The 16,906-nt window shown below is 32.2% G+C and overlaps 2 protein-coding genes and 2 long non-coding RNA genes across 7 annotated transcripts; 1 reads left to right on the forward strand and 3 right to left on the reverse strand.

Moving 5' to 3' along the window:
- Positions 1-94: 94 nt before the first annotated feature.
- On the reverse strand, positions 95-4,557 carry LOC108483447 (formin-like protein 17). 3 transcript variants are annotated; one of them, XR_008275601.1, is made up of 9 exons: positions 4,406-4,557; positions 3,994-4,318; positions 3,750-3,836; positions 3,509-3,583; positions 2,568-2,650; positions 1,931-2,220; positions 1,740-1,790; positions 1,584-1,665; positions 95-331 (listed from the first exon to the last, which is right to left on the reverse strand). XR_008275601.1 is itself a non-coding variant. In XM_053022561.1 (6 exons), the coding sequence occupies exons 3-6, from the start codon at positions 2,012-2,014 to the stop codon at positions 105-107; spliced, it is 444 nt and encodes a 147-aa protein (XP_052878521.1). In that variant the 5' UTR covers positions 2,015-2,220; positions 2,568-2,650; positions 3,509-3,699; the 3' UTR covers positions 95-104. The 3 variants fall into 3 exon arrangements, 1 of the variants encoding a protein (XP_052878521.1); XR_001871087.2 differs by having other exon boundaries at positions 3,750-4,318; XM_053022561.1 differs by lacking the exons at positions 3,750-3,836; positions 3,994-4,318; positions 4,406-4,557 and having other exon boundaries at positions 3,509-3,699.
- A 5,199-nt stretch (positions 4,558-9,756) lies between these two features.
- Positions 9,757-13,366, forward strand: LOC128285655 (uncharacterized). 2 transcript variants are annotated; one of them, XR_008276171.1, is made up of 4 exons: positions 9,757-9,982; positions 11,150-11,525; positions 12,622-12,780; positions 13,001-13,366. It is a non-coding gene; the product is annotated as an uncharacterized LOC128285655 (long non-coding RNA). The 2 variants fall into 2 exon arrangements; XR_008276172.1 differs by lacking the exon at positions 11,150-11,525.
- LOC108482574 (2-oxoglutarate-dependent dioxygenase 21, chloroplastic) lies at positions 10,833-12,978 on the reverse strand. The gene is made up of 3 exons (XM_017785704.2): positions 12,597-12,978; positions 11,984-12,231; positions 10,833-11,623 (listed from the first exon to the last, which is right to left on the reverse strand). The coding sequence occupies exons 1-3, from the start codon at positions 12,834-12,836 to the stop codon at positions 11,053-11,055; spliced, it is 1,059 nt and encodes a 352-aa protein (XP_017641193.1). The 5' UTR covers positions 12,837-12,978; the 3' UTR covers positions 10,833-11,052.
- Positions 13,367-13,391: 25 nt separating the features above from the next.
- On the reverse strand, positions 13,392-14,408 carry LOC128285656 (uncharacterized). The gene is made up of 2 exons (XR_008276173.1): positions 13,890-14,408; positions 13,392-13,821 (listed from the first exon to the last, which is right to left on the reverse strand). It is a non-coding gene; the product is annotated as an uncharacterized LOC128285656 (long non-coding RNA).
- Positions 14,409-16,906: the final 2,498 nt, after the last annotated feature.

Consider the following 16,906-nt stretch of genomic DNA (forward strand, 5'->3'; position numbering starts at 1 on the left):
AAGGTCTGGACCTTTAGCGGCCCTTTTCCCACAAACGCCGCTAAAGGTCATAAAAATTAAAAAAAATAAAATATTATAAAAAAGTCCTGAAAAATATAAAAAAATTAAAATTTATTATCAAAATATTGAGAAAAAGAATAATCTATGATATAAATACATCCCGCTAAACAAAATACCGCACTTATCATACTACACCAGAAATCTAACAAAATACAAATAGAACAAAATAATGATAGAATGCACACTTTAAGATAAACAGTTAGCTTAAACAAGTCGTCACTATGCATGAATTCAGCTAATCCTGGACCATGTATCCAACAAAAACTCAAACCTGAGAAAAAAGAAAAAAAAGTTAATGAATGACACATATAACATCAAATTAATAATAAAATATACAATTAACAAGTCAATATTAACGCTACATATAACATCAAATTGCACAAATTAATATACTCAATACATTAGCAGAAATAACATCACATTGAACAATGAATTTAACACATTCGAATGGATCAATTTTAAGCTCACTAATGGTTAATTTAGCATGTGAACAGCATATAAATGTTTGCATTTACAGCATGGTTTAATCAACTTCAAGCAGGAAACTAAATGCTGTAAATTTCCAGCATTCAAATCATATATGGACAACATTAATATGACATTTTCAAGCACCTTAAAGACACATTTGGAAAATTTGAAGAACCATTAATCATGTTATTAATCATGTTATTAATCATATATGCAAGAATTAGAATTTGTTTCAACAAAAATCATTGATCATGTTATTAATCATGTGCATTTGCATTTACAGGCGTTGCATCTAAAACCTACATAGTTTAAATAAAAAATATCACCAAATCCATGGCCTATCCTCAAACAATCTATTATTTAGATACATAAACAAGTCAAACAGAAAGCAGCTCATGGCAAAGCATTTTCCTGATCCACTATGTTAGTTGTTTTTATCTTTATTTCTTCCCTGAGTTCAACTTTAAATTTAAAGTTGCATAAAAAAACATGACACCTGGGACAAGTGGCTTTGGCAAAAAAAGAAAAAAAGAAAATGCAAAACAAAGGAACTAATAGCATAACAAGGGACAAAGAATTGATTGACACTACTATCATCTAAAAATTCAAAATGAAAGACATAAATGTAGAAGTTCGACATTAAAGGACATAAATGCCAATGTTAAAGAAACTGGACCACAGGTTAAACCAATTGGTTTGATTGTTTCTTATTTTATTTTTTATGTTTAAACATTAATTTAATGTAAAATAAATAGTTAATATAATTAATAGTTAACAATAATAAGCATTTACCTTAATGGCATGGTCTTTAATTTAGGAAAAAGGGAAAAAAAATAATTGGTTTTTTACCTGTTCAATAAATAACTAGTTTTTGATCGGTTTGAATATTACCCAATTCTTAGATAATGCAAGGACTGGACAGGCGAACCTTAATTGGTTTTAATAATACATTACATGTGGTTTAGCTAGTAATATTTTCTCTGCATAATCTTTTTACAAGCTGCAATTGTAGCATCAAAGACTGAAGCCAAAAGGAGAAATTGAATGTCACTTACCCCTTGCAGTTCCTTGGTTCAATGTATTTCCCAGATAGAGAATTTTCTTCATGAGATCCTTCAATTTAAGGAAATTTTGTACCTATATAACCAATACAAAAGTTGTAAGATAAGAACGAATAAACACTGCCGTCATCAACAACATTAATGATATACCTCATTACATGCAGAATTTACAGTATTTAAGCTCCTTTTAAATTCAGAAACCTGCAGGTGGTAAAAAAATGTAAGAACAGAGGATAAACAAATGATTCAATAAAAGAAAAAGGAGAAACAAGAAGGAGATTAATTATTGAATAATATTGTAAATTTATCAAATCAGATTTACTATGGAGATACCGCCAAACCTGAGTTCGGAACTGAATCTTGAAACAAAACACTCTTAGTTTTGACTCTACTCGTGGCACTTTCATCATTTTTGAAAGATACATTATCTGCCCATTCTTTCCTTTTCTTTCTCATTTTTGAATTAGATAGAACCCATACTACCACTAAGAACCAAGGCAGCTCTGACTGAAGCACAAAGCCCACTTTACCCGAACAGAGATATAAAATCAATAGCCTCTTGCAGTTCCTCTTTTCCCATCGAGAGGAGTAAGGATTTGGCAGCAAGATACACATCTTCAGAGCCACCAACCTGGATCACATGGCATTTTTATCATAAGTTTAATACTACCTAAAAGTGTTGCCAACCTAATATCATTTGTGTTTCTAAAATACCAGACTTCTGTGGCAACTAATCTTACATGCATCATTGAAAATATAAAGTAAAAATTATAATATCTTGCAATGAAATTGATACTAAACAGTAAACTCACGAACAAGGTTAAAATAATTGGAAAAATATTTACTAGTAGACTCCTATCCTGGGGAAGAACTAAAGAAGGTTGGGAAGAAGTTTAATGAGTGTCCATATACATTCAATGGAAAAAATATATAATAGGTCAACTCTAGAAAAGAAGGTGATCAAAAATGAATTCGTACCATGAAAGTAAGTGAACCAGCTTCAGCAGCTACAACACATCTAGAGACGGGAGCATCCAACATGACAGGGTTCTCCCAATTCTCTACATAAGTTATATGAATTCAAACTGAAAAAATATATGTGTTTATGCGTGCGTGGATGTATATTTATTTAAAGATGAAGGTTGCAAAGGAATGAAGACATATCATGCAGGTTCATCTCAAATATAGCTGTCTCATTCTCATGTTTGAATGTTAATGTCAACACAATGGTGATCCCAAATTAACATCTAACACCAGAAGTCCAATGTTGCTGTTGTTGAAAGAAAAAACCTTATTTAAATAATAACTTTCATGAAATTTTTAAATAGTTTTAACTTTAAATTAAGTATAAATTTATTAATAGTTTTATAACCTTAAATATAATTTATCCAGAAAAGTTTAAAGATAGAAAAAAAGAAGATATAATTTAAGTACCAGTAATATATAAACTTTCAATATATTTTATTACAGCCTGCAATAGTTTTTGTTCATTATATTATATAAGATCTCGCAATTTCAATATATAAATTATATTTACAAAACAAAACATTACGGAAAAAAACTTTAATTGAAGTTATACTTTAAGTTCAAAGATAAAAGACACTCTATATGGCATTTGATATTTTGTAAAAAATGATTTTAATCATTTTTCAACTGAATTAATATCAAGAACTAAAATATAATATAAAATCATAGATAAATATCTCGGAGATAACGTGAGTCAGACAGAGAATGGTTTTAAAGAGAGCTTCTACTTCATCCCAAAACCAACAGAAAACAGCAAATTCTATGGCTACGGAGGAAGAGAAAGGAAAATAGTTAGAAATTAAAAGAACAATAATCATAACACAAATTAAAGTTGAAATAGTACAAGATTTAAGCACAAAGGGCGAAAATTATATCAAAGAGAATTGATGCACCTGTATAGCTCGTTTTTCCCCTTGGAATTTGGGTTTAAGATCCCCATTGGTCTCCAAAACCCCAGCAACATTTTCCTTGTCATTGCCATTGCCATTTTCAGCATAATTAGAAAAGCTGTTGTTTAAGTGTAGACGGAGTGCTAATCATCATATTTTCTCCCACTAAACAAAGTCAGACTGGGAATACCACTCTGTCTATCCCTATAAAGAATATTAAATGTGTATGAAAGGACCAATTTACCTCCTCCACAAATCAACAACAGCAACATTGGACTTCTGGTGTTGGAACTTGGAACCCTAGTATAATTTACACAACATAATTCACAACCTGAAAACATTAGGATTCAACTCACATATTTGATTCTCAATAAGAATGAAAACTAATGAACTCTATTTTATTACTTCAGTAGATAATATTTCATCCTGCATTCCTTATAATATTTCTGGTTTAACACAATGAAGAAAATAGATAAAATAGAACCTACCTTTTTCCTTTATAACATTACAGCAAGAACCGATAGCCATAATTGTAAACAAGAATACAGAAAACCAAGTTCTAGTTAATAAACAACTTCTATGGATCTAGCGAAAGAATGATTTCACAGTGAAAAGAGGAAAGAGGAAAGAGGAAAGTTTTTGTCAACTAAAGTTGGAGAATCTTTTTGTTCCATTGAACTATAAGAAAACAGAAACAATCAAACACCAGTCTGCCGCGGGATTTCATGGCACTACCGCCCCTATCACCACCTCTTCCACCACCTCCTCTTCCTCTCCCTCTTCCACCATCACCTCTGCCCCTAAACCCACGGCCTGAAACATGATTAAACCATTAGGAATGCCATAACGAGAGTCTGTAACTAAAAATGATAGGAAACGTAAGAGACGTTGGTTACTTACCTCTTGGAGGTCTCATCGCTGCGAGAGTTTGAAGTAATGAAAGTGAAGAATCAGAAACTAAGTGAAAACAGAGAGTGTGAGGCGATAAAAATGTGTTAAGGCAAATGCTAGGGTTTTGGCGAAAAATGTAAATGGATATTACTGGCGTATATTATGTAAATGGATTAAAAATTTGCATAAAATGTAAATGGATTAAAAAATTGCATCGTATATTATATGCACAAACTGTAAAAATATAATTTTTATAATGTTTTGTATATTATGTAATTCTTATGTATTATAAAATTTATAATACATAAAAATTAAATTTATAATAATATTATATATTACTACAATGTCAACATTAAAAATGCTAATACAATTACATATAAAATTTTAATAAATATAAATTAAAAATTTTAATACAATTACATATATAGGATATTAAATATTAAATTAAAAATAATATAAATATATATATATTAAATTGGGTTTAGGTTAAGCCTTTTATTAATATGGGCATACTTTGATAAAATTTTAGGCTCATATATTGAATGAAGTGATACTTGAATAAAAATAAAATATATTAATATCATGCTTAAAGCACAATCATGTTTAAGTTAAACAATTATGTTTTTTATTAATATATATTCAATGACTTTAAAAATTAGGGTTTTAGTGTCGGGCATGAGAAAAGAAAACATTTCAAAAGGAAAACAACCCCGTTTAAGTTAAATTTCCAATTAAATTTATAAATACTTAACGTAAATTTACTTAAACCTAATGATATTGTTTTAATTTTTTTATAAATATATACATGTTATTTTCATTTGATATTTATTAATTTTTAAATATAAACAAGTTAAATATTTTTAATTATTATTATTTTTCTATTAGTCATTGAATTATATGTAAGTTGTGGATTTAGTCATTTTACTTTAATTTTGTTTTTTTAGTCATTGTAATTTTGAAATTTTGAAATTGTAGTATTAATTAAATGGTAGCTATTAAATTCATTAAGTTTTGCTATTTCTAAAATCTAATGTAACAAACATATTACTCACAAAAAGCCGATTCTGAATTTAATGGTTGTCATTTGTGTCAAAATTAAAATTTCAAAAGTCGAGAAGTATAGGGACCAAGAATGATCTAATTGGATAACATGAACTCAACCTACAACTTTACGCACAATATCAAGACTAATAGCAGAATTTAACCAAACATATATAATTGCTATCATTTGAGTGATCATGACTAAAATTTTAAATTTTGAAAAGTACAAAAGATAAATTTGATCGATTTGAAAAATACAGGACTAAAACTAATCAAATTAAAATATAAGGACTAAATTTTAAGTTTAAATTTCACTTAAATAAATTAAGTGTAGAGGAATTAATTTGAATTGAATTATTTTAATATATCAAAATATTTTAGATTAAATCTTAAACCATTTAATATATATATAAAGTTTATCTATTATCTCTTAAATAATTTAAACTATAATCATAAGTTTAATATATTCAAATTAAGATTATCTCTTTTACAATTATATAAGAAATCATTTAATATATAAATTAAAAATACTAATTAATCTAAACCCTAAACCTCTTAACCCCTATCCCATAAACACTAAACTCTAAACCCTTAACCCCAAACCCTTACACCTTAAACTTTAACCCTAACCCCTAAACCCTAAATCATAATCCCTAAACCCATAATTCATCACAAACCTTCAAATACTAGTTAACTCCTAAACCTTAAACCCTAAACCATATATCTTAAACCATAGTGAACTCATAAACCTTAAACCCTAAATCATATATCTTAAATCATAAACCATAAACTATAATGATAATTAATTCAATATTTTAAATTCAATACTATCTCTTTTACGATTATATAAGAAAATATTTAATATATTGTATAACCATAAATTTTAATAATTATTATTTTAGGGTTATAGATTAGTGTTTATGGTTTTTGAGGTTTAGGGGTTATATGACTTTTAGCAGCGTTTTTACAAAAGCGCCGCTAATACACTGGTCTTTAGCGGCGTTTTGCCAAAAGCGCCGCTAATGCTCGGTCATTAGCGGCGCTCTGGTCTTTAGCGGCGTTTTACCAAAAGCGCCGCTAGTGCTCTGGTCTTTAGCGGCGTTTTACCAAAAGCGTCGCTAATGCTCAGTCTTTAGCGGCATTTTACCAAAAGCGCCGCTAATGCTCAGTCTTTAGCGGCGTTTTAGTAAAACCGCCGCTATTGCTCTGTATTTTAAAATTTTTGCAGCGTTTTTTGATAAAACGCCGCTAAAGCCCTATTTTCCTGTAGTGTGGGTTGAGCCATTCAGTCCGGCGTAAAGACTTGCCTGAAAAGTAAGAAGGTCTAAATAAAAATATAAATTCAAAAAATGGGCTTGGGCAAAAAATAAGGCTCGTTTAGAAAACGGGCCAGGCCTCACGTAAATTTTTGGCTAAAACATTATTGTTTTGCTACTGTTTTCCCACTGTTTTGCTGTCATTTCATTATTATATTGCCACTATTTTGTTGTTATTATTTAAATATTGTATAACTATTGTTGTATTGTTAATTTTACTACTATCTTAAAGGCATTTGCTTGTTAAGCTGCACCTATCTTAGTGTTATTTTAATATTTTTAATATTTTTTATGTATTATATATATTTTTTAAAAATTATATAAAAATAAAAAATTTAATACTGGTCGAGCCCGAGTTTAACATCTATAATACAGACTAGACCTGAGCTTATAAATTTGTTAGAGGTCTAGGTTCGAGTGGCGCGGTTTTATTTGGGTGAGGCCTTGGACCAAATTGTTGATTTTAGGGCATGAATTTTGGGGTTCTTAAAACATCCCAGGCAGGGTCAAGTTGGTTGTGTGGGGAGTATATTTCAAGCTTGCAATATGAATTTGATGACATAAACATCATGTGTAGAAACGTGAGGGTTGGTTAAGGTTTAGCAGCATGATGATGTAACATTATGATGATTAATCAAATATTTAAAGTTGGAACATGAATGAGAATTCCTCCCCCTATCACCTTTTTATGGACTAACGTCAGCCATTAAGACACCTTAAAGAACAAGTGGGACATAAAACCAGGGGTGGGCAGACGCATGAACCATGTGCTCTTCCTTTAATCTTCATCACTTTTCCTTCTCCCAGCTAGCCATGTGATTTCCTTTGATTACCGTGTTACCGAAATCTCTGTTTTTCTTTTCCCAACCTTGTGGTTTTGATCACACACTGCAACTTGACAGCTTCATATTACTGTCGAAAACATCCAACATCTTTGTCGTTTCAAAGCTGTCCGATACTAGACTTTTTAGATTCATTACGTTGAATTGGTGACATGGAAACACAACAATATTAGCATTGACTAATAAACAAGCTGGCATTTCTTCCTCTTCACATACTATATGTATAAATACTCGTTCATTATGCACTTTTACCAGAAGTGAAACCCTCTATCAACTTAAAAGGACTGTCTGAATTTGGGATGAATGTGGGATTTCTTTCGTTGCATGTTTCCCTTTCAAGGTTTTGTTTTTCACTTTTTTGTGCTTTGTCTGAATTGCACTGGATCTCTTGCATGGATGAACTAATAAATGATCATGATCGGGACATGGTTTCAAGCATGCTTAAATACGTAGTATCCTCTAATCTAAATGGGTAGGAATCGTGTAAAAAAGTTTTTTTCCTTTTAGTTTCAATCATTGCAATTTATTGCTTTATTTTCTGAGACAAATTTATTTGCTGCTAATTTCCCTGTGTCACTCAGGCCAGCTCTATAAAACATGATTCATCATCTTCTATGCTAACTGGACTTGAGAAACCAGGTAACCAAAAACCTTTATCTCCTCCTTATTTTTTTACAGTGGAAGCAACTAAAAGACTGTGAAGGGCGTTCTCTGGTTAAACTAATCCATTTTTATTACAAGGTTTAAAGAATTTGAAGGTTGCTAACGAGGAATGAATCTAAATTATGCTTTAATGTAATAATCCCATTTTATTTTATCTTTTTACTAAAAATAATTCTATTGAAGGGAGCTGTTCTTGAATCATGAAGGTGTTATCTTCTTCTCGGGTCTTGTTTTGTGCCCATAGTATATCTGGTTATATCAGATTTTGTCTCCCAACTTTATAAAGAGCCTTAATAAATTCTCAAAATTTGTCGTGGCATCTAATTCACCCAAAATGTTTTAATATTTTAACTTTGGTAAGATTGAAACTCAAACCCTTATACAATATTCGTAAATAAAAATACTACCACTTGACTAGAAGGTAAATCCTGATTGATGAGTTCAACCCCGCAGGCACTATACTATCACTTCTACCATCAACTTACAAGTGAAATTTATGAGCAAGTCATGATGCTGCTAAAGTTAGCATATGATGTGCCAAGTTGGGTTGGTTAATGTTAATGTAAAAAATATTGATCTAATTAAGGTTTTAGTGCCTTTATTATATAAAAATTTTGTATTTAATCCTTTTGATTTAATTAGACCTAACCTAGTACATCTACAGGTCAAAATTGATAACATTTGGTTTTAAAGTAATGAAATGAATTTTTACTATGAGAAATCAACCAAAAAAATCATGTCATTATCTTACTAATGGTTGTTAACAGCGTTATTAATTTGCATATACTAATAACGCTATGAAAAAGGGTCAATGCCATTAATTTTTTGTCCCTCAATTAGGATAACAACAAAATGGTGCTTTGAGTGTAACTTAATTTATGTAAATTTGTATATATTTTTCTTTATCAGCCTGAAATGTAATGTCTCTATAAAATATTTTGGATTTTGGAGTAATTTTATTTGATTAATTGAAAATTGACTGAATTAATCGAAATTATTTTGGTTTTTTTTTGGTGGCTAATTCAATTAACAAAATTTCAGTTCATTTAAATAAATCAAAATTTCTAATTCATCACTATATAAATAATTTTACATTTTATTGATGAATAAAGTGAGACAACTTTGCAAACTATACTTTAAAAAAAAAAAGGGAATAAGTTAATAATTTTTATTATTGGCATTGGCCCCCTCGTTTGAAAAAAGGATGTAGATGCAAAATTGTAAAAGTTGGGAGCCACGGAAGCAAATTTCAGAAAGGAAGCTGACGGAAATGACACGTAAATATTACGTCATGTTAATTGTAAGCCAGTTTTTCATAATTACGAGAAATTTATCTGGAAAAAAAAATCAAATATTGATCTCCTCATTTTCCTCAACGTGGATCATGCCACATCATCATTCGACACGTGGCGCTTTATTTATGAGCGAAATTCTGTGCTGGGCCCCACACCAAATCTAAACCAGCTATTTTCGATGACTAACGTGTATACACACGTACTCAAGTACTTGATCGATAACACGTCTCATCGTGTTATGAAATCCATGGAACTTAAAATAATAATATCAATTTAAAAAAAAACGTATGAGCTTAGAAAACAGCTGTTAAAAAAAATGTTATTTTTCCTCCGACTGTACGGACTAAGGAGGAAACGGAGTAAACAGAGAGCTTCGCCGGAATCATAAGGGGGAAAATGGGGGTGATTTTGAGCGCGTTTGATGTATGAGTAAGTGATTTGAATTTTAGACCTCAAATTTTTTTTTTGAGTGATTCAACATGTTTTGTAAGTGATTCAGATTAATTTGTTAAGTTGTGGTAAAATTTGGATTAACATGAGAAAAATCCAATCTCCCTAGTGTTTGTTTTAGGCTCGTTTGTGCTTCACATTATGCGATTATATCCTTAATTAGGAGTTTGTGGAAAAGGAATAGTGGAGATGGATTCAGAAAGTAATTAAGTAAACGAGCTGATTGGATTCCAATCAATGGAGAAAAAAAAACTGAAAATGATGAAAATTGGAGATAGAAATATTAGGTTTTTTTTTTTTTTTTAAATTTTGGGACTAAGATAAGAGTGGCAATTGAACTTCAATTTTAGATTAGGATAGATTATTGAACAATGATTGCTAAAAATGCTGTGAAATAAATCCAAGTGTAAATGAGATGATTTGATATGCTAAGCACTAAAATTATTAATTACATTTATATCTGGACAGCGTTGTTAGAATGCCTTGGGCTTTTGCTTGGTGAAAAAAGGATAGAGAAGGGTAAGAACAGAAAAAGTGTTTAATCCGATGAAAGAAGTTATGGGATCTAACCATTAGATTCAAAGTTTTTGCATCCATACTCAGTTTCTATCCTTCCTACCAAGCAAAGCTTTGAAGGTTGCAATTGAGTCGTGTTATTACTTACCAAGTGTTTAGAATTCAGGAGGCAACACAAATACCAAAAAAGAACTGAATCATTCTTACCTTTCTACTATTGTGCTTGGAATGGAAGAGCCTATTCGAGTACTTTATATAAAATATTTGTTTGTTGATTGGCTCGTGTGTGGCTGCTGACTCCAATATTGATGCAAAAACCTGGATAATTTATTGCTTTGACATAAAGATTTCTGCCACTCAAGTTGAGGGAGGTGGGGACACAAACACTTTGCTAGTTTATTCTTAATGGTATTATGTTCTTCTAACCATATGCATAAATACCCGATAACATATTTGATTAAAGCTAAAAGCATTTGTAGCGTTTTGCCTTTTAAAAAGTCTAATGTATGAGCACAAACTCTGTTGCTTTTCCTTCATACAGACTTCTTAATTGAATCAATGAATCTTTTGTCTGCAATGTCGTTGCTTGAGATGTAATCAAGAAAATCTCTGAAACTGAACTCGTTGTAGGAGACAGGATGTTGCTCATCCACAAGCTCTGGTGCTGGTCCTATTTTCTTGTTTATAGGTAGACTGTGAAGACTTGCTATGGACAACCGCTTGTTCTCCGCGCTTAGAGTCACTTGATGAACAACACTCTTGTACTGTCCATTGCTCATCACTTCTATTTGATCTCCCAATTGGACTAGTAAGGCGCCTTCAACAAATGGAACAGAGAGCCATTTCTTCTTGTTGTCCTGTAGCTGTAGCCCTGGGCCACTCTGAAGCAGGACAGTTAGCGTTCCGTAATCTGAGTGTGGTGGCATACCTAATGTGAGGTCTGGTTCAGGACAAGCTGGATAGCAATTAATGGCCATTAGTTGATTGCCTTCTTCAATTTCCTTCTGTAAGTTGCCAAAGTTCAATCCTAAAGTTTCTAAGATGGCTTCCATCAGTTGCTTGTGTAGCACTTGTACTGCCTTTGCGTAGTTTCCCATTTTATCCCTTAGGGAAAACATAGTTTAAAGTCAATGCATCACAATAGTTTGAGAATGATTGGAAATGCATAAAAAACGGAAACCATGTGTTGCTTCAACAGAAAAGAAAAAAAGACAAAAGGAGAAGCTATAATTTGTCTTTTCTATTTCCTCTTTTGTTGTTTCTTCCTTCTGGAAGATTTGGAAGGCATGCATTATAGTTCTTAGACCTAGAAGCTGCCAATTTTAGCCACATTTAAGACTTATGCTTATGAAGTACCAATCAGAATTGATCCTCTTGTGTTGTTTCCAATTTTGCCCTTAAGATGGAAGGTAATTGCTTCTAACAAATAATTTAAGAGATCCAAGATAATGATGGCTTGCTTACTTGTAACTTGGAGGATTTGAAGGCCATAGATGGATCCAATCAGAAATAGGGTGGGAGTAATGCTTGATGAAGTCTCTCCAATAGTGAACTTTATCGCTTGCATGATTCAAACTAGTACCATACCTTACGGGGTTATGCACATTATCTGATAATAGAGTCATTTTCTCCTCGAGAGACAAGTTGAAAAACTCTGTTGCAGCAGCAAGGGCGTCATGGATGACGGGGAGAGGGATGCCATGGTTAACCACCTAAAAAAAAAATGTGCGTGCTTTTATGTGGACAATATTATATTAGCATGCATGAATTATGATGTCTTGCTATTATATGTAATATTAAATTGTATTGAAGCTTTTTCAGTAAGCAAGCATCCCCCATATATATGTTGTGCTTTGTTGTCTGGGGTGTCAAGTAGAACATATATGGTATAACTGTAAATTTTCAATTTAAACTCATACACCCACATACATATTGTGTGATTCAGTTGGAATGCTAAACCGATAAACACACAAAATAACATTCATAACATCTATCTAATATATGCTGAAAAAAATACAGTTACACTAATGTAGACTTGGGGCTACAGTAAACTAAACTTGCTAACCCTGAATGATACCTGAAAGAACCCAAGTTCCTTACAGGCGCCTTGTATAGTATCAAGTGTTAGAGACCTTTGAGAAGCATGGTGCAAGGTGGAAAGGTCTATAATGGGAAGGGTTGTGGTGAGGTCAAGTGTAAGGTTCGGACGTTGCGATGGAGGAAGAACATAGCGTTGAGGCACATGAGGTACCCTCATCTTGGTAAGTGTCATTACACTAGTAAATAGGTTATCCGAGCATTCTCCCTCTCCTTCCATACTTTGAAATATCTTTGCTAGTAAATAGCGAATGATCAGTTTTAGCAGCCTGTTCTTCCTATTTATATGCTAGACGTAACTATCAGGTTATGTACAGTTGCAATGAATATTGATATGGAGCTGTGATCTTAAACATTATATGTTGCGTGTTCATAAATGCGCAGGAAAGAAGAATATAGCAAGAGAAGCCACAGAAGAACTTTAAGCATGAGGGCGTGAAAAGGACAAAGGTGAACGCGGGACCCACGCGAAAACGCTATGATGTTAAACCTGAATGGGTACCGAAAACAAAGTCGCTGTACATTTGGGGGCTGTGACACCCACACACGCAATTATGGAGCTTGAAGAAGTTTTTAGTATATCACCATATTTATAAACGTCAGACATGAGGCATTTGATCATGTGGAAACTAGTGGAAGAATTAAAATATTTATATATTTTTTAACTTATTCTGGTATGATATACTGATGTAGTTAACATTGAATTTGTATCAATTCTATGCTGCTGCGTCTACCTTGTTTGAATATGAAGATGATGATGAAATTACATCACTAACCCTCTGTTTCTTCTCTACTAATTCAACTGGAAAAAATTGGCCTAGGAGTGAAGAGCCGCAAGCAAGTCGGTGGTCTCAGGTCATTTTTGTTTGTTGAATACAACATAACCCACACTCCGACGGACTTTACTCCATGTTTCTACTAAAAAACAGTATATTTTTACTACATGAATTTGTTTACTACAATTGGTGCGCAAATCTCAGGATCAGTTTGGACTTTAGCCAATGTCAAAGCCGACAAGACTTAAGTCTTTAACTGCCCACAGGTTTTGGCTTAAAAGGAGGGCTTTTTATTGGGCAGTACTTGTGCATGCAGACCAGGTGATGTATTTCGTTCAAATTTCATGCTCTGATTTGGGGAAAGCCAGTGGAGAACTCACATCTGTTCCCTATGCAAATTGAGGAGGGTGTTGATGGAAGAGATGGTGACTGAAAAGACAGAATACCAGGTCAGGTTAATTGTATAGTTGTTGAGTCAGCAGTCAGCAGGAGCTTACCATAAATTGGATGGAAAAACAGAGTAAAGAACAGGTAGACTAGTCTAGAACCATAATTCTCAGTTGCTGCTGGGTTAAGGCTTATCCTTATTGTCCAATTTCTCTTTCTTTCTCTACGGGCTTCAATTTTGAGTGAGGCCATGAATGAACCCACTCTTGCCCATACCCATGATTCACCACAGATCGTCCTGTGAACTGGGTGGCTCGGATCAATCATGCCCATACCCAAGACTTGTAATTTTGGCAATACCCATCCATTTTCCCTTCGATAGGAGTTCGTTACTCTACTGTTTGGTCGAGAATCTGTGGGAAACAATGGCGGCCGAGGACGGCGGAGAACTTTACCTCCGTTACTACGTGGGGCACAAAGGAAAATTCGGCCACGAGTTTTTGAGTTGGAATTCAAGCCAGAAGGTAAGCTCTGTTATGCTAATAATTCCAACTACAAAAACGACACTATGATCCGCAAGGAGCTCTTCCTCACCCCAGTGGTTCTCAAGGAATGCCGCCGCATCACCGAGAGTGAGGTTTGTTAGAATTGTAAATAATATCTAATATAAAATTAGAACTTAATTATTAAATAATTAAAACCTAATAAAACTTTAACTAAATTAGATAACTTTTAATTTGGACTAATTTATCATGATAGTAAATAATAACATGTAATTACTCTTATTATATATGTGATATCCATATTTTCCAACAATCTCTCACTTAAACCATATATATATACTAATTACTCTATAATTACATGTCATTATATATCCTTATGAGCTCAAAATTTTACTATCATATTCAAAAGGTAATTCGAATAATCTCGTTTATTAATTATGTTAACATAGAACCAATGCGACTTTCGTTACATATATCGTAACTAAATCCAACCATGATCACGTATATTAACACAACCAAATGATGACATAGATCAAGTATGGATGTCTAGCATGGAAATTACATGCAATATGATCTAAACATGTCTATTTCCAGCTGGTCCTCCTCAAACCTTAGTGAGATCAAATCTTACCAAAATCAGAGTGTGAATAAACCAAATAAATTTTATTTCTACAGAAAATAAACTTAATATTCGTAAACTAAAATAATTAAAAATGTGTCTATAACATAAAAGCATTTAAAAGTACGAACTCCTACTAAAACCAAATATCCTTAAATGATATTACACCCATATGAGCAATGTGCTCATGAAAAATCTTGGGTGTAGTCCCTTAGTAAGCGGATCTGTAATCATGGAGTTTGGCCTAACATGCTTTATAGGCCCCTAACCACTCTGAATTTTTACTTTAACAACAAAAAACTTAAAGTCTATGTGTTTTGACTTTAATGTGCTCCTGTTGCTATTGGAATAAAAGACTGCAATTTGTTTTTACAATTTGCACCTTAGTGACTAAAACTCGTATCCATATTCCATCAAATCGGAGTCTATATACTTGATAATCTCTAACTGATTAGATCTCAGATATGTGAGCATGTAATTTTTTGTTTTCTGAAAATACCTTTAAACCCTCTTGGATGCTATCCAATGGTCCAAACCAGGGTTGCTGAAAATATCTGCCTAACATCTCAACATTGTACACAATATTCTAATGTATACAAACTTGAACATACATTAGACTTCCCACTGCTAAAATGTAAAAAATCTTATGCATTTTTGTAATCTCAAAATCATTCTCAGGGCATTGATTAAGACTATACTTATTATTGACAAGCAGTATGTCATTAACATATAAAACCAAATATAGAACCTTACTCTCACTAAACTTATGGCATATACAATTATCGACAAAATTAATCTCTAAACTGAATGAGATAATCATTTGGTAAAATTTGTAATACTATTGACGGGAAGTATGCTTAAGTCCATAGATGAAGTTATTTAATTTGCAAATCATTAACTTTGCATCATCAAACACAAAGTTTTCTAGTTGCACTATATAAATGTACGATCAATGTTACCATTGAGAAACCATTAACTTAATATTCATCTGATGCAACTTAAGGTCAAAATATTCCACTAAAGCCATTATAACCCTTTCTCTAATGGACTTTTTTAATAACATTCGTTCTTGAGGTTGTTGAGTTTCTTATTCTGGAACAATTACCTCATTTTGAATAGGGAGTTGTTCAACATTGTCTTATTGAGGTTTTGGATTCACTTCTTAATCAATGATAGATATGAGAACCTAAACATGTAACGACCTGAGAGTCAAGGGTGTCGGGAAATATACTTCCGGGACCCCGCCTTTGTGTGTGTCAAGTTTTTTAAAAAAATATATTAATATTAAAATTTTAGGAATTTCTTTAGAAGTAATTGAATATTAAATTGATAATTTAAATAGTAGAGACTAAATTAAATATAAGAAAGAAATAGTTACAAGGACTATTTAAGTAAATAGTCCATTTTGATTTTAGTCAAATGGAGTTAGTGGATGTATATGAGACTAATATATGTATATAGGTGATATCATTACTATGGATAATAGGATAACTATTATTCTAAGAGAAATAAATAAAAGAAAAGAAATAAAGTGATAATAAGGGTTTTTTACCTCAATATTATAAAAAAAAATTTATACACCAAAATAAGTTGTCAGCCAGATTAATTACGAAAATGGTATGTTTTTTTAGGTTGTGCCTATCTGACAGGCACAACCGATTTTTTTAATATTAAATTTTTTTTCGTTTAAAAAATTATTATTATATTATTTTTTTAATATTTATATTAATATATATGTAAAAATACGGGTTTTATACGGGTAAAAATACTCAAAGCGAATTGAGCTCATCGGTGTAAGCACGACTAGTCGTGCTGACAGTGTAGGCACAACACCCTTCTCTCTGTGCCTTCCCCGCATGCTGCCCATTTTTCTCATGAGTCTTATTTGGGAAAAAAAAATTTATGGGGGACCTTAAAAGCATGGTCCCCCCCACCATATTGAAGCACCTACGGGTGAGAAAGAAAGGAGAGAAAGGAGAAGGAGAAGAAGAAGGAAGGTGAAGGA

Source organism: Gossypium arboreum, chromosome 12 (assembly GCF_025698485.1).
Source record: "Gossypium arboreum isolate Shixiya-1 chromosome 12, ASM2569848v2, whole genome shotgun sequence".
NCBI lineage: Eukaryota > Viridiplantae > Streptophyta > Magnoliopsida > Malvales > Malvaceae > Gossypium > Gossypium arboreum.